The sequence below is a fragment of the Manis javanica genome, chromosome 10 (assembly GCF_040802235.1).
Source record: "Manis javanica isolate MJ-LG chromosome 10, MJ_LKY, whole genome shotgun sequence".
NCBI lineage: Eukaryota > Metazoa > Chordata > Mammalia > Pholidota > Manidae > Manis > Manis javanica.
Window position 1 is genome coordinate 88,169,692 of NC_133165.1, and position 18,035 is coordinate 88,187,726.

General features: G+C 45.2%; 2 protein-coding genes across 6 annotated transcripts in view; one reads left to right on the forward strand and one right to left on the reverse strand.

Moving 5' to 3' along the window:
• PRPF40B (pre-mRNA processing factor 40 homolog B) overlaps positions 1–8,880 on the reverse strand; it is a 20,893-nt gene extending 12,013 nt beyond the window's left edge. For 2 of the 5 annotated variants that reach the window (XM_036992079.2, XM_073213556.1), the window contains exons 1-5: positions 8,196–8,880; positions 2,046–2,126; positions 1,208–1,351; positions 849–914; positions 148–175 (exon numbers count right to left, since the gene is read on the reverse strand). In XM_036992079.2, coding sequence (XP_036847974.1) covers positions 148–175; positions 849–914; positions 1,208–1,351; positions 2,046–2,126; positions 8,196–8,693 — 817 coding nt within the window. In that variant the 5' untranslated portion in view covers positions 8,694–8,880. The remainder of the gene's footprint in view (positions 1–147; positions 176–848; positions 915–1,207; positions 1,352–2,045; positions 2,127–8,195) is intronic. The other 3 variants (XM_073213557.1, XM_073213558.1, XM_073213559.1) reach the window with 3 other exon arrangements.
• FAM186B (family with sequence similarity 186 member B) overlaps positions 8,847–18,035 on the forward strand; it is a 22,603-nt gene continuing 13,414 nt past the window's right edge. The window contains 2 exon segments of the mRNA XM_073213563.1: positions 8,847–8,982; positions 13,269–16,179. Of these exon segments, the coding sequence (XP_073069664.1) occupies positions 16,084–16,179 (96 nt within the window). The 5' untranslated portion in view covers positions 8,847–8,982; positions 13,269–16,083.

An 18,035-nucleotide genomic window follows, 5' to 3' on the forward strand; every position in this document is an offset into this window, starting at 1 on the left:
TTCCTCCCTCACTGCATCCCCACTAAATATCCCCTGCTCCCTGGCACCCCAACAGGCATGATCCAGGGTGGGCTCTAGTCCACGATCCCCTCTCCCTGTACCCCCCAACCTCCGAGCCTGGGGGGAGCAGGCCCCTAGAAGACTCACAGCTGGCGGTGTCCGCACCCGGAGCCGTCTGCCGAAGAAAGAGGAGGGGGAAGGGTTGGGGCCAAGCCCAGTGGCCCCCAGGACCCAGGCCATGGGGGATGGAGAAGCAGGCCAGGATCCATGTGCCCTGCTCCCAGGGACCTCTGCTCCCTAACATGCTTCCCCTCATCCAGGGCTGTGGCTCTAGGATCTTAGTGGGGGGACCACCCTGCAGCTTTCTTCATGTTTCTCAAGTGAGACTGTTTTGTTGAGTCAGACTCCAAGGCCCATCTCCACAGTGATGTCAAATGCTATTTGACATATACCCAGACTCTGCTAAACTGAGCAATGGCACAAGAAGGTATAGCGAGATCCCCAAGTGCTGCTGTTCCCTCCAGAGACAAAAAAGATGTGAAGGGGGCACTGTATGCAGGTGTCCACAGTGCTAGCTCTGTGAGGGAAGGAGTGCCAGGCCTAGGTGTGTCCCTTAAGGGAGCTGGGCATAGCGTGGAGAAATGAGAGAGAATGTATATGCCTTGGAGGGCAAGCAAGAGACTAGAAGAGCTGAACACAGCTGGAGAGGACGATTTGGGGATGGGGAGTGCTGCCGGCAGGACGGAGTTGATCAGAAGACAGGAAGAATGGAGGCCACATCCAGGTACTCCAAGTCAGACCCAAGGCTGTGGGGCAGACACAAGGCTCCGGCTGGCCCCAGTGCTTACCGCGGCGGTGACAGGTACCGCTGGCATCAGCATTCCTGGCATCATGGGAGGCACCATTCCTGGTATCTGTAGAAACAAGGAAGACAAAACCAAGCTAGCAAGGTGTGGGCAGGCACAGGCTGGGCAGGGTACTGAGACCCTGCTGGGACCATGAGCCTCCTGTGGGCACCTCCCCAGGTTCCAGGCTCTCAGCCTCACCTGAGAGTTTTCTCCAGTCATTCAGCAGACGGAGCCCCACGGCCCGGCCCAAAGCCCCCACCCCCTCCCACCTAGTTTTTGAAGTCCAGATGCCCACTCTCATTCCCACCCCAAGATGAACTCTGCGTTTCCTGAAGCCCTAGTGCAGGGGAAAGGATTACCTGTGTGAGTGGAGGTGGCGCCCCCATTGGTGGAAGCATTGGGGGCATGATACCAGGTGGCATAGGGGGGATGGCTGGTGGTCTCTGACTCATGGGGGGCAGCCCCATTGGAGGAAAGGGTGGGGGGATTCCTGGAGGGGGCATCTGGAAATGAGGAAAGGGAGAAATGGGGCAGAGAAGACACTGCCTTGGACCTGTCAGGAGCACCCACTTTTCTCTCGCCTTCCCCACCCACCACCCCAGCTCTGAGGCAATTCCACGGCACGAAACTGCCTCTATCCTCAATACCAGGAAAAACTGGTAACTGGGGGGTCCTTTGGGTTAAGCAGGCAAGCACTCAGCTTCTTGAGATCGGGAAGGGAGAGGGAAAGGGGCACTGTGACCGCCACCAGGTTGTCACTGGAAGGCTCCACTTCAGCAGCAACTCTCCCCAGAAAAGCCTCTTAGAGGCAGGGCCAGAAGGCAGCTCTCCGGGTACCTGAATCCTCCAGGCCCTGCCTCCCAACCCTTTTTTCCCAACTCAATGACCAGCAGTTGCTATGCCAGCCTGACTTCTGTGGCATATTTAAAGAATACAGATGAGAAGTAGGGAAAGAGAAAGGCAGCCCCACCCTGCCCCCCACACTACAGACCCCAGCCCCAGGGGGTCTCAAGGGCAAAAAGACAAAGGGGACACCTCAGCAGCAGCTTCTCCCACCCCAGTGCCCAAGCAAAACCATCCCTCTAAAAAAGGCAGCAGAGGGCACCACCCAAAACGTGCTGGCAGTGCAGCAGCATGAGGGGCTGGAGTTGGGTGCAGGCTGGAACAGCCAGGCCCAGGGAAAGAAGTGAAACTTACGAAGGGCGGTGGCATCATGGGGGGCCCCGGTGGGAAGGGGGCAGGCGCTGCTGGGGGCCGGGGACCAGAATCGGGAACCGACTGTTGAGGGAGAGAAAAGTCACAGGACCCAGGATGGGCAAAGAGATGGGCTTTGGCAGAAGGGAAGCAGAGGGGTAGGGAGGAAAGAGGAGTACCAAGTTCAGAGGGAGGGTCTTCAAGCCCAATTTCCTACCCACTCCCAGCTCTGAGCTCTGGGCAAGTTGGCTTACTCTGCTGCCAGCCCAAAGCCAGCTGGCCATGCCCCTTCAATGTCACCTTTATTTTGCCAAAGCCACAGAGAAGATGGAGGACGTTCTTCTACAGGCACAGATGGCTCTTGCCAAGGCTTTCTGGCCAATCCTCTGCCTGTGGTAAGACTGTGCCTCCCTCACACCAGTTACAGAGGTCTCCCATTCCCAAAGTATCCAGGGAGGAAGTGGCCTCTTCTCCCATTCCCCTACCTGAATTCACCCAGCTACAGATATTCAATCCCAAAGCCCTCTACGCACAAACATCCACTGGCTGCCCATGTAGCCGTGTCTCCCTAACTCTCCTCTTCACTTGCAGCCCCTCCCTAGTTGGCTCATCTTTAGTCACTCACTCAGATGGCTTCCACTTCCAACCACCTCCCTCATCTCCTCCCCTACAGATGCTGAGCATTTCTCCCTGTGGATGAGGCTTTGAAGAGCTCCCTGTCCTACACCTACTGCCTGGCTGCATCCCATCCTTCAGTTCTCAGCTTAAATATCACTTGCTCTAAGAAAGCTTCTTGACACTATTTAAAGCAGATCCTTCCAACTTATTTTCTATCTGATTCCCTTTTTACTCCCCTTGTATATGCTTCGTTTTTTTTGTAATTATTATGTTTCCCCTTTCTGGAGGATAACATCCCATGAGGACAGGGATCAGATCTGATTCACTGAAAGAGGAATTCCTGGTACCTGCTACAGCTATCTGGTATATAATGGGTACTCAATAAATACTGAATGAATGAACAAATGAAGAACAGATAGTCTCTATATAGAACCTTCCTATTCTAAAAATGCATCCTATAGACATAGCCCCACATGGCCAGATTGATGCATATGCAAGGTTTCCATCTCAGCATTACCTATAAATACAGAAGATCGGAATCAGCCCAAATATCCATCAGTAACAATACACAAACATAAAATGGGACACTAAGCAGTCATAAAAAAAGAATGAAGAAGCTCTGTCTTGATACAGAGCAATCTCTAAGATACAATAGCAAGTGGGAAAAAAGCAAAGTGCAGCAAAGTTTCACCATTTGTATAAAAATCAGAAACAAACGATGACACACAAGATAGTAGAAGGGGGAAGGGGCGGAAACTTTTCACTGTATGCCCTTTTGTAATTTTTCAAAGTATACCCAAATGACTATATTACCCATCCAAAAATATTTCTCTTTAGTGAACTAAGGCTTAGAGATACAGCTAAAAGGCCCTGTCCTTCCTTTTCTTTCCTTAAATGTTGGAGGGTAGTAGAGAGGCATTCTAGGGAAGGGTGGTAGCTGGCTAAAGAGGAGTCAATTTCACTGCTGCCCAATCTTCTACTTCACCAATGACCCCTATGCCGAGAAGGCTCCCCATTTAAAGATGCTCTGTGATCTCTACCTTCAGCAATCTGTCTTTCTGCCAGTCTTGTGCTAAGGAGAGAAGGGGAAAAGCCAAACCTCTCCAACTTGAATCACTTTTCTTAGTGTTCTGCTATTCTAGCCCTGCATTCAGTTCAGACCTGCTCCTGCCCTCTGAAACTTTCCTTAGCAGGGGAAGTCAGAAAGTAACCAATATGGAAGGAAATCCCATGTTCTCTGCCTCTCCCACCTCAAGCTGCCATGGGAGCCTCTGTAACCTCCAGATACTACGTAATCATCTTTGGGTCCTACCAGGCTCCAGGGCCATCCATCTCTGAAACTGGTGCTACCATCCACAGAGTTGCCCAAGATAGAAACCTGTGAGTAATTCTCCACACCTCTCTATTCCCTGTCAATACATCACTGAGTCCTGTTAATTTTACCTTATAAATTTGTCTTGAATTCACCTACTCTTTTCCATTTCCTCCTCCACCCCCATCACCCCTTTTCTCATCTTACTGCAATAGCCTGCTGGCTGATTGCCCCACATCTACTCTCACCTGCAGCTCATCAAAATGCACCTCAGACCACATTACTTCCCTGCCTAAACTCTTTGATGACTCCCACCATTATTCAGGTAAGGACCAAAACCCCTGCCCAGGGCCTGGGAGGCTGTGGGAGTTTTGCTCCCCATCTGCCTTGCCAGCCTTGTCCATGCTAAGCTCCCAGGTCTGCGCTCCAGTCACACCTCCTGGCAGTTCTCCAACCTCAGGCCTCCACCTCTGCCTGGGGGAGTCTTCCCCAGAACACCATACACCTCACCTATACATCCTTCACCTCTAACAACCATCATTTCCTCAGGAAAACCTTCCTCCCAACTCAGCGGACTGGTGGTCAGAACCTTCTTTTACATGATCATACAATGCACCTTTCTTCTCAGCAATTACCCACTGCAATTTTACAGTTACCTGTACAATTCTGATTGCACTATTATTTTATGTGGCACTAATAAAAAACAAATGCTCCCAATTATACTTTACTGATTTTAAGATGCATCATGACTTCAGAAATGTTAACATGTTAAGTATTAGAATCTATGAAATATATGCTACCTGCACTAGACTGAAACCTCTAAGGGGCAGGAACTTTGGCTTTTTTGTCTGTTTTTGCTCATCCCCATATCCTATCCCATTGTATTTTTCTCATCACCCCCTAATGGCACAGTAGGTGCTAATAAATACTTATTGAATTAATGACTGAATACTCTTAGTTGGTCCTACAAAACAGTCATTGGTAAAGAACATATTTGATAAGAACACATTCAGGGAACACAATGTTAGGACCGGAGGATACTCTGGCAACCACCCAACGTGGTCCCTTCTCTTCAGAAAGAAAATTAAGAGGGAGTAATTGGTCTGAGGTCCCATTGTTGTTAGGGACAGAGCCAGGACAGCATCCAATCTGCCCTCCAGCCTTGCCCCCCTTAAAAGCATAGTCCTTGCCACAGGACACAGGTCTGTTTTTTCACTCTAGCATATCCCCTGTGGTCCATGTGATTAAATCAGCAAGGATCCAGTATTTTCTTGATAACCGGGGGTGGCTCCCTACTGCCCACCCTAGAAAATGCCTCCTCTAAACATTCAAAGCCTTTCAGCGTGGACCATTCCACTCTCCGCTCATTCTGAGTCGAAGCTTCCCTCCTCCTCTTTGTACAGGAATTGTTAATCACTGCATGTTTTCCTTTTACTCTACCTTGTCTCCGACTTTGCTCAAGATGATCCAATATTCACCCCCTTCAGGTTACCTTTGGACCATCCCCCCCCACACACACTCCTACCTATCTGTCTCCTCACGATAAACGCTATATTACTCTGCACCAATGACATGCGGATCTGTGGATGTTTGCTGGGTGTTTCACGTGGGACTGCCTGTCTCCCTACTTACGTGGGGATTTCCCTACATTCAGTGATCGAGTTTTTTCTCCTTTTAAATCTCTTGAGTGTCTAGTCAGGTCCCTGCTCACGAAGTGCTGTGACAAAATGCAGATTCATCCTTAACCTTATTAGATTTTTGCATACTGGAATATCCAGAACAGGGAAGTGCGTGTACATACATGTACACATGCATACATGCATATGTAACCAGGTACATTTATCTAAATTCTTTGGGTGAAGGCTGGCTGTGATGAGAGGGGCAGCCTGGCAGAGGCTGTGTGGCTGGGCAAAGGGAACTAGAATCAAATACTGTCATGTGAAAACCTAAATAAAAAAAACTGTATATGACCATCTTTAATTTGTAATGGAGACCCCTGGCTATGATTCAGACACTGGCCTGTTTGGGACAGTTCCCGACAGAGGACAGAGCAATGGAACGAATGCAAATTATTATGGAACTTCCAAAGCCCTCCCTTCCCTGAGCCTCCCCTGTACATGTAAACTTTCTTTCCTGAAACACCCCTTTCTCTATTTCACTTGGTGCAGTGCCTGTACTACTTTGAGACTATTACATTTCTGGGTGAGAATCTGAAGAAGTAACTCCTGTGCAAAAGGAATATAGCAAAGGGGGCTGAAAGAAAAGCAGATCCTGTCTTCCCTATAACAAACACTCATTTGGGGTCTGGGGAGAGACAACGAAGAGACAGCTGATCATCTCATGATCATCTCGCGCTCACCTGGGCCAGTGAAGTGCTGCACCCCGCCCCCTACCAAGATGTAATCGATTCTTCTCAGCCTCCATATCTAAGTGACATCTCAAAACCGAAGGTTCAAAAAAAAGAAAAGGAGAAAAGGGCAAGAACGGAGAGAACGAAAAGCATGGAAAGAGGGAATAGTAACAGCTAATAGCTAATATTTACTGAGTGCCTATTGTGAGTCAGATAGCACGCCATTCACTTAATCTTCGCAACCATCTTAAAGTTATTACCTCCACTTTACAGATAAAGAAACTGAGGTACGGAGAGATTAAGTAACCTAACCAAGGTTCCAAGAGCTTAAATGACAGAGGCAGGTTTGGAATCCAAAGCAGTCTGACCCCAAAAACCTGGGCTCTCAACTATTCCACAAACCTGCCTCCAAGCAAGGATGATGGTGCCCCACCTATTTCCTGCACTCAAATTTACTCCCTTGTTTTTTTATTTCAATCCTCACACAATCCTGAAATCTTCAGACAGCCAGGTTATCCCAAGGTTGGCCTGGTCTGACTCACTCCCTGAAGGGATTCGTGCTGGAAAATGAAGACTGGAGGCACCTCTTTCACAAAGAGGTAGCCATCATCAAAAAGAAAAGTACCAGGAGGCTGAGACCAGCTGATTACCATGTGGTCTTGTCTCTACCTGCTGCTTTGCTTCAGCTGCCTGCAAACAGCACCTAACCCTCCTTCTGTTCTCAAGACCAACCTAGTCCCCACTCCCATCCCAGCCTTATTATTCCTCCTGCTCCCCAAGATACTGCCTAGAAAATATTTTCTATTGCTTCTCTCTGATCCTGCCATCCCCTCACCACTCACTCTGAAGAACAGAATGTTACTTCTGGTATTCATCTTTCTTGGGTTAGCTCTACTTCCAGAGTCCTTCCATCCCTCCAACAGTATTCCGGAGGCTCTAGCTAGCCTGCTCTAGCTAGCCTGCTCCAGCCTTCAGGCTTTGTGCCTACCATCCCCTGACATCCCTGAGGATTTCCTGCAGCCCCAGATGAAGGCCTCTCCTCCATCTTCAGCCTTCCTTCTCTTGTTCCCCACGTCCTAGAACTCATTCTCCTGAATTCTCTCAAGAACCGCCCCATTTTGGAGCTGGAAGATATCTAGGGTATCATTCTTATGCATTTTCCTTTATTGATTATTTTTCTGACTCTGGGAAATCCGAGGCCCAAAGAAAGGTAGTGACTTGCCCAAGGTCACACAGACTTGTTAACAGTTTGTTGATGGCACAGCCAGGGTTAGGGCTACGGGTCCTTGGTTCTCTCAGTACTTGAACTATCAAGCACTGGATTGGGGGCAGAGGGCCTCTTCACCTCTGGAGACAATGCGGGGAGATGGAGAGGGTCTCCAAGTGGACTTATGGGGCCTCCAGGGCTTCCAAATGGAACAAGCACTAGGTTTGGGGGAGGGGTATGTCGCACGCCAAATATCCCAGGAGGGGAAACTGTGGCACCTAGCTCGCCCCTCGTACCGCGGTTCCCACTCTCCCACCCCCTCTTCTTTCCCTTCCATTTTTGACAAACCTACCCTTCACTTCTTCCCTTCTTCCCCCTCACCCAGGCCCTCAACTCTAGTTCCCCTCAACCCCCAAAACACCCCTCACCCCGCCCCCCCCCACGCCATCCTCCATCATGGCCTCCCCCGCCCCTTCTCCCCCAAATCCCCGCCCCCATCTCCCCTCCCAGGCTCTCCTGCCTAACCCCTCATTCCCCTCGCCATTCCCCAGGGTCCCGGTTGCCCCCGGCAGCCTCCCTGCCCCCCGGGGCCCGGCCCGGGCCGCCGGGGGCGCTGTGGGACCGCCCCGGGCCCCCGGGCCCTCCACCCCCGCGCGGGGACGTTACCATGCCAGAGCCTCCGAGCAGCTGGGCCGGCTCGGCCCACCCGCCAGTAAAAGCTGCTCTGATTGGCTGGACCGCAGCCGGGAAGGCGGGGCCAGTGGGGGGTCGCACCCCTTGGTGGCCGTGGCTCCGGTCGCTCCCGCGGACCAGCCGGGCCCTGCACCGGCCCGGAGAACCCGGGCCCGTCCCCGCCCCCGGCGCGGAGAACCAGGCCCCGCCCCCGCGCCACCGGGTCCCGGGTCCGCCCACCTGGGGGCGGGGCGTGCCCGCTCCGGACTCCGAGTGACGGCCGACGCTGTGTTGCACAAAGCCGACTGAGCGCCGGCTCTGCGCGCGCTCATAAATCTGCTTTTCTGCCCTTCCCTCCCATCGCCTCCAGACCTGGGTCCGCTGCTTCCCGGCCTCCGCGGCACGGCTGGCGCCTCCGCCCTGCACAGCGCTCGGAGCGGCTGGATCCCGCACGCTCGCTCCGAGACCCAGGAGCTGGACCGAAGAATTCATTGCGAGTATAGGGGTATCTTTGCACCTTACAAAGCGGTTTTTTAGTGGCTACGTAGTTATTTGTAGCAGTTTTTAATTAATTCCTCCAACAACTATTTATTTTGAACCTCATGTAGACCAGGGACTGGGCACACAGAGACTGATAAAAAACCGGACTGATCGCCAGAAATCCCTGCCCTCAAGTGGTGTACACGTGCGTCTCACGTGACCCTGAAGTTACTTCTTTCGAGATGGGCTCCCACGGAGCGATGAAAAGGAGCAGGAATCCGATCTTTACAGGGATTAAAATGTGAGATAAATACTATGTTGTGCAGATAAGGGAATTAAAACCCAAAGTGAATATGTGGAAGGTCTCAGGGCTAGTCACTGATTATTATTTTGTGGTCCACTATTTTAGTACCCCTGTCTAAAGAAATGACTTCTTCAAGGTTACAAAGACTTTCTTATATGATTTTTGGGGAATATTTACAGTTTAAACTTGAGATAGCTTTATAGCCTTAGAGTTACAGCTTTAGCTATATTGAGTTTTATAACCCCCTTTAAGTCATTTATTGTGGATACTATGAAGAAATAGCAAACTTTGTATTTTTTTACTTTTTGCATATGGATACTTACTGTTCCGCCATCTTTGAATAGCCTATTATTTCATATTGAATTATGTTCACTTTATTATAAAAGAATTTGACCATATATATGTGAATATATATCTCTGTACCCTTTATTTGCCACCTATTTATTTCAATGATAAATGTCAAATGACAGAGATATTTATGCATGTTAATTATATACCAAAAACACTCTGTCTTGGTTAATAAGGATATTAAGCCTGGGGCTCCAGGCTTACGGGTGCAGAAGGGGGTCCAACACCTTCCCTTCAAACCCTGGTTAAGGATGTTCCTTTTTTCCTTTATTCATCAACACTTAGCTGAGCCTGTGTGCTGTGCTTGGTACTGTGCTAGGTTCTGGAGATAAAAAGACTCTTGAGCCGGGTCTTTGCTTGCAACGAGCTTAGAGTCTAGCAAAGGAGAGGTAGGAAAACAACACAAAGTAGAAGTCCTAAATTAAAGGAGGCAAGTGGGAGGACGGGTAAAGAATTCACTGTTGGGGGGTGGCCACTGTAGAGAAAAACTTCATTGTAGTTTTCATCACAATACCTACATGGCCTCAAATGAGGGCCCATCCCTGTGGTTTTAGAAATTTTTTGTTAAGACTTTAAGGCATAACAGAAGTGGTTCAGAAATTCCATGAACTTTTATCAATCATTTTTATTTTTAAAGTTTTTTTAAATTAGGTATTTCTTGGAATACATACACACCTATTTTATTTTATTTATTTATTTTTAAAAATTTTTTATTAAGGTATGATTGATATACACTCTTACGAAGGTTTCACATGAAAAAACAATGTGGTTACTACATTTACCCATATTATCAACTCCCCACCCATACCCCAGTGCAGTCACTGTCCATCAGTATAGTAAGATGCCACAGATCCACTGGGTGCCTTCTCTGTGCTACACTGTTCTTCACGTGATTCCCCACACCATGTGTACTAAACATAATACCCCTCAATCCCCTTCTCCCTCCCTCCCACACCCCTTCCCTTTGGTAACCACTAGTTCGTTCTTGGAGTTTCTGAGTCTGCTGCCATTTTGTTCTTTCAGTTTTGCTTCATTGTTATATTCCACAAATAAGGGAAATCATTTGGCATTTGTCTTTCTCCGCCTGGCTTATTTCACTGAGCATAATAACCCTCTAGCTCCATCATATTGTCGCAAATGGTAGGATTTGTTTCTTTCTTATGGCTGAATAGTATTCCATTGTGTATATGTACCACATCTTTATCCATTCATTTACTGATGGACACTTAGGTTGCTTCCATATCTTGGCTATTGTAAATAGTGCTACAATAAACATAGAGGTGCATATGTCTTTTTGAATCTGAACTTGTTTTCTTTGGGTAAATTCCTAGGAGTGGAATTACTGGGTCAAATGGTATTTCTATAGTTTTTGAGGCACCTCCATACTGCTTTCCACAATGGTTGAACTAGCTTACATTCCCACCAGCAGTGTAGGAGGGTTCCCCTTTCTCCACATCCTCGCCAGCATTTGTTGTTCTTAGTCTTTTTGATGCTGGCCATCCTTACTGGTGTGAGGTGATATCTCATTGTGGCATACACACCTATTTTAAAGAGTAAAGTAATTGTATAAGATTTGTTGATTAAAACTGCAGAGCCCTGCCTCTTCTTTCAGGGAGGCAGCCATGTTCACTGTTTTAAGCTGTTTCTTTTGGCATTTACCTTCACATCTTTGGCCCTCCTCCAGCTGCATCCCTTTGCAAAGGGTGAGGAGTCCAAAGGGATATACCCAGCCAAAGCCCACTTACCCCCTTGTAGGCCGTGTTCTGAATACACGGGACCCTGGAACTCCTTGCCCAGCTTGCTTTCTGGGCCTGCACCAGCTTCTACCTTGGATCTCTATCACAGGGGGACACCTTGCTGATGGTGTGGACATCTGCAAGCCGGAGAGGTAGCCAAAGAGCAGCTATTTGTTGTCATAGGCATGAGCACAAGCTGGGCTGTCCACAGGACCCTGTGCGGAGCTCTCTCAACGCGGGACAGAGGCAAAGGCCTAAGGGAAGGGAGCTAGGCAAGACAAGAGTCTTTTCTAGTGTAGAACTCTGAGGATTCCAAAAAATGCTAAATTAGAATTTATGGCCTTCGAGGTCCTTATGAAGGTGTATTTGTAAACTTAGGCGTTTAGAAGGTTAAGGTTAGAAGGTATTTGACTTAGCAATTTGTTAGCTTAATTTGTAACATTAAAATATTTAGTATGTGAGTCTCTGTTTATAGTTTTGCCCCAGCCCCAACAATTAATAGGGGCAGACTTGAGAACTTAATGACTCTTTCCCCTTCCTCTCCTACTGCTTATACCTCATCTTGTCTTCCATCTACCAAATTTAATGTGATAATTTTCAATTATTACAACACTGTGACTACATATGCTATTCATTGAACCATGCAGAAAACTTTGATTACTCTTCCTTTCCTGCACTTTCTTTTTTTCATGGAATTAATAATTATCTTGTTTTTGTTTGTTTGTTTTCTATGAATGTATCACAAAATCTGCCTCAAAATCTTCCCCCAGTTGCCTAAATTCTCAGAATATCTAGATAGAGCAGATACTCCACCAACTTCATCTTCCTTAAACTCTCTCTGTTGGAGGATTTCTTTCCTTCCATGTTCTCAGTTCTTTCTTTTTCTGGAACTCTTGTAACTCAGGTGATGAATCCGCTGGACTGGTCCTTCTAATTTCTTATTTTTCTCCCCTACTTTACATCTTATTTACTTTGTGTGGGTAAAATTGTAACATTTCCTGGCTTTAGTACACCTGCATATCAATAGGCGTTCAGAGGTGGAGTGAAGTATGGCTTTAGTGCATTTGCATAATTCCTCACGGGTGGAGAGAAGTTCATCTCCATATCAATGGGTAGTTACCTGGGCAACTGAGGGCTTATCTGTACCTGAGAGGGGAGGGGAAGGGCCAGTTTTGCTTCTGCTGGAGAAGGAAAGAGAAACTGCCCTGGACTACAGTTTGTAAGCAATAAACAGATTTTAAACTTTATTTCTCCCTTTGACTGATTTTGGTTTTTAGACGTATATTGCCCGGGAATTTCCGTTCTCCGGACTTACACTTTGTTTTCTGGGAGATTTCCTCAATTTGATCTTCCCATTCTGCTGCTGAGCTTTTCAATATTTTAAAGAGCTTTATTACTCTCACTTTATTTTTACTCTCCACATATTCCTTTTTACAGTATCTTGTTTCAGAGTTGCAATAGCGTACCTTAACGTCTGAAGGTATTAATGATGATTTTTGTGTAAGTTTTTTTTCTTTCTGCATAATCTCTGTTCACTCTAAATTTCTTTTTCTGTTGTTTTGGTCTCTTAACTGTTAGATTATTTCCTTGGAGGGCTGATAATCCTTGGTTGTCTGCTCACATTTAAGGGCAGGCTACCAAAAAGCATATTGGAGGCCTTTGTGCTCTGAGGGCTCAGTACGTGTGGGGGTGGGGGTGCTTGCCAGCCAAGAACTTTATATCAGGGAGCCCCTGATGTCAGCACCTTCAGGTCTTCCTTCTGGGGTGGTCAGCTATCTGGCACAACCAGTTCCATGTGCCATATGGTTGCCCCACAGCTACTTTAAGAGCCATCTTTCTCTAGTCTAAGACATTAAGCTTTCCAGCTTCCTAAAGTATTTTGCTCATCTCCTTTCCTATTTCCCTATCCTTGTGGATTTATGCCTTAAAAAATCCCTTTGCTATAGTTTTTATATATTTTTAGTAGAACAAAATTAGAAACGTGTTCAGTCTACCATTTTTTCCCAGAAACTTTAAATGAATTTTAATTGCTTTTAAAACAGTAATTTAAAAATACATACACACCAGTGTCCTATATATCAAATTTTGGGATTCATCAAAACAGGGTTGTTGACATTGATACAATTTTGTAACAGAGATATCACAAGATGAAATTTAGAAATATGTTCTAATATAAAATATTTCTTCTATCTGTTTTAGATAGTGAGGTTCTGCAAGATGCTTTGGTTGGAAAAGGGATTGGCTGCTTTTTAAAAAAAAGTGTACAAACATCTTTCCTGGGCTAATGATCACCTAAGTGTGTCCCTTGAACTGATAAAGGTATTGCTCCTGGCCACGGAGCTGCATGGGAGAGGGGCTTGGAAGAGGGAGCATCCCAGGCCCAAGGGAAAAGAGAATGCAAGTAGAGAAGACTTGCCACCTGAGAAGGAGGAAGATCTACTTCCTTACACCCTCCAGTTCCCTCCTAACTAACTTCCAGCCCCTTACACTGTCTGCCCACAATCCCATCAGTCTTGGGCATTATAAACCACTGTATTTTTTAAATTAAAAATTTTTTCACTTCAGTGTGATGTTTTTGAGATAATCCAGATTGTTGCATGTATCAACTGTTCATTTCTTTTTAATGTGAGCTTTACTGAGGTATAACTTACATATGATAAAATATGCCAATTTTAAGTGTACAATACAGTGAATTTTCACAAATGTATACAGGCATGTAACCACCACCACCGTTTGGTAGAAAACATGTCCTTCACTTTTGCAGGCAGTCTTTTCCCCCTCATCTGGCTCCTGGCATATCCTGATCTGCTCTCTGTCACTATAGTTTTGCCTTTCTAGAATTTCATATAAGTGGAATCATACAGCTTGTAGTAGTTTCTGTCTGGCTTCTTTCACTTCAGTGTGATGTTTTTGAGATGATCCAGATTGTTGCATGTATCAACTGTTCATTTCTTTTTAATGTGAAATAGTATGTTTCATTGCATGGACAGTTTGTTTACCCATTCACCAGTTGATGGGCATTTACATTGTTTGCAGGTTTGTACTATAACAAATAGAGCTGCTTATGAATGTACATAAGTCTTTGTGTGGAAATATGTTTTAAATTCTTTGGTTAAATACTTAAAAGTGGGATTGCTGGGTTGTATGATAATGTATACTTAACTTAAAAAAAAACCTGCCAAACGGTTTCCAAAGTGGCTGTACCATTTTACAATCTAACCAGTAAAATACAAGGGTTGCACTTCCCAACGTTGTCCATAACACTTGTACTGTCACCACACTTTTTGTTGTCCATCTCATCCTCGTCAGACTTGGCATCTCATTGTGGTTTTAACTTGCTTTTCCCTAACGATGGCTGTTGATATTGAGAATCTTTTCATGTGCTGATTTACCATCTGCGTGTCTCCTTTAGTGCCATGTTTAATTCAAATCTACCCAATTTAAAAACTGGATTGTTTTTCTTCTTGTTACTGAGTTGTAGTGGTTATTTATATATTCTGGATACAGGTCCTTTATCAAATGTGTTTTTCAAATAATTTTTTCTGGCTGCCATTTCATTTTCTTTTACATCTATGTTTGTGAGGGATAGTGAATATTTTTCTTGTAACATTTTTGTCTGGTTTGGGTAGCAAGGTAATGCTAACTTCATAAAAAGATTTGAGAAGAGTTCTCTACAGTTCCGTTTTCTAGAAGAGTTTGTACAGAACTGTATTATGTTTTTCCTTAAATGTTTGGCAAAATTCACCAATTAAGCCATCTGGGGCTGGAGTTTTCTTTGAAGGAAAGGTTTTTAATTACAAATCCAATTATTTGAATAGATATGGGGCTTTTCAGGTTTTTTCTTCTTTAGTGAGCTTTGATAGCTTGTGTCTTCAAGAACTTTGTCCATTTTATTAACTTCAGTGGCATCAAGTGTTTTTATAATATTCTCTTAGTATTCCCACTGCTCAGAAATCATAAGGCATTAAAGGGCCATCCAGTGCCAGAAGTGCAGACAGGTATCTGTAAAACAGGGTATGAATGCCTCAAAGGCAGAAGAACTAGGTCTCACATGTTTCTGTGTTTCCAGCACTTAGCCCCATGGCTGGCACATAGAATGTTACCAAACAGGGTTTGTTGAATGAATGAGGCAATGATAGAATTAACTTTGAGTAAGTGAATGAAAGATAGTATGTGAAAGACAGGAGGATGTCAGGTGACAAGTTATTAAGTGGCCATGGCACTTTTAAGAACTGAACTTACAACATTTATTTTCTTAACTGTTAAATAGGAATACTTTTTAGTAGCATGGGAGAATAATTTGCATGTGTATGTATTTGTACTTACATATCCATTCGTTCAAAAAAGTGTTCATTAGATGCCTATTATTTTTATTAAATGCACACTTCCAGGTCCTGGGCATACAACAGCTTCCATTTTAACCATTTGTTTTAAAAAGGCCTCTTGCAGTGATGATCACCTTCAGTAAGTGAAAGTGTTGATTAAGCGTTGGTCCCTGGGGCAAATTCAAGCATATTTCTATTAGCTACTGATTGGCTCTGATTTTTAAAAGTTCTCTTTGAGAAAAGAACCTCTAGTTGCCTTTTTTTTTTTTTTTTTTTTTTCAGGAGGGCAAGGCAGAGGCTTTTATTTAGAGAGAAAGCAAGAGGACAGAGCTCCTGGCTCAGGCCAGGAGGGGACAAGAGAGCCCCCTCTAGTTGCTTTTTTAATTTTAGCCATTAATGTTTAGTTTGTGAGCATCATTTTTAATGGTTTTTAAAAAGCAACAAGTCAAGTCTATATAGGTGATGGATGAAAAAACTAGATAACCAAGCAGACAGATGATAGGGAATCATTCTTCCAATCGAACTGATGATGTTACTGGAGAACAGTTCAGTTAGAACCTGATGTCTGGCAGTTACAGGGAGCTGTGTTTAGGCAGAGGGTACTCAAGAGCTGCCCTGGAGCCCGTAACCCTAAAGCAGTCAACATCGTGTGTACCAGAGACATGGGATGACTGACAAAGTGATCCAAAATGGAGAAAGATGAGCCCCCAAAGTTGGTGGCCCCTGCATCAGTGAAAGCCATCATCTCGAGGATTGAGGCTGCCCAGCTAACTCGGGCTCAGGAGGTAACCCCTGAGATGAAGGAGTCACCTTTCCGGGGTCTGATATGGAGTCAAGTGACTGATCCCAGATTTGGGCAAGATGCTAGCTCTGGGCCCTTGGGTCTCGGGATCCCCAGCAATCTGAGTTTGGAGACAGTTTACTGCAAAATGTCTATGTGCTACAACACAGAGAGGACAAGTAGTGACTCTACAACATTTTGCTAAGCTGATGGACAGTAACCGTAATGTGGTTGTTAGGGGGGACCTGATATAGGGGAGAGCATAGTAAACATAGTATTCTTCATGTAAGTGTAGATTAAAAATTAAAAAAAAAAAAAAAAAAGAAAGAAAGAAAGAAAGAAAAGGGGGATTACTCCTTAACAGGATAAAACTTGGTAAATCAAAGATCAACGCATGCTTTAAATATCCTTAATGTTGATCACTTAAAGGGTGTCAGATGATCAGCTATGGAGGTACTCTTTTCTGATAATATTCCTTTCTCTTAATTAAAAAAAAAAAAAAAAAGCAGTTACTGTGTGCTGACCTCCAGTGAGTTCTGCACAGTGCTATAGAGGGCATGTCAAAGTGTGGGCAAAGGGTCTGTTTGTTTCTATGCAGAAGATCAAGGCCTAGCTTGGATAACCAGAAAATGAACTAAGATACGATATGAGGAGGAGCTTCCGGCATCAGCACTCTCTGGAGGACTTGTGCAGGGGGATGATCATCAAAAAGCCTCCACAGGGATCCGGACGATGCTGCGGTTGTGGCTGCATCCAGCCCACCGTCTCCTGGACTTGCCATAGGAATGAGGAGGGAGATGTCTAGGCTGGCATGTGCATACAGTGAGACAACGAATTTGACCGGATCTGTACTGTTGGAACTCAACCAGGAGTTGGGAGGGGTGCAAGTTGTAGCACTCCAAAATCTCATGACTATAGACTATCTATGGTTAAAAGAACATATGAGATGTGAACAGATCCCAGAAATGGGCTGCTTTAATTTGTCTGATGGTTCAAGTACAGTTGGACAATATCCATCATATCATAGATAAATTTTCACAAATGCCTAGGGTGCCTAAATGGTTTTCTTGGCTTCACTGGAGATGGATGGTAATTATAGATTTGCTTTGTTTATGTCACCGTATTCCTATTATGTTAATATGTGTGTGCAAATTAGTTAGTTTAAAACCTATACATACTTAAGGTACTATACAAGAAGATATGTCAAAGAAATAATCCTCCCATGTTTCCTTCATATGCTACATCTATAGCTTTTCTTCTTCTTTCCTAATTACAACCCTTAAATAGAATTCGTGCCTCATATCGAATTTACCGAGTATCATAATTCCTCCAGGTGGTAAAGATACCTCGAGACAAGTGCTGGGCATAGAAGCCACAGGGCATAAATCTGCAAAGAAGTAAAAAGCTAACCTTTGCAAACAATATGGCTTCTCTCTCACTTACCAACTTTACATTTCCCTGTATGGCCCCGGAAGATGACTGGTTAGCCAGAGACGGGTAAGATTCCTCAAGGGAGGAACAACCTAAGACAGGCACAGTCGCAGGGGGGCCATCAGGTGAGAATTTGGGGATCAACAGAGGTGAGGCTCAGAACCTCACCCCCCCCTGCTTTGAGAGAAATCTTCTGCATCCGTGGATGTCTTGCTGCCCTTGTCTAGCCTGGATTAATACTTAGTCCATAGGCACACACCTGATCATCTGATCATCTACATTTGCCTTCTTAGAGCACTAAACTATGTTTTCTACCTTTATCTTGCATCTACCTACCACTTCAGCATTTTATTAAAAATAAAAATAATAATAATAATAGGAGAAATGTGGGATCAACATATAAATCAAGTACAAAAATCAAACGAATAT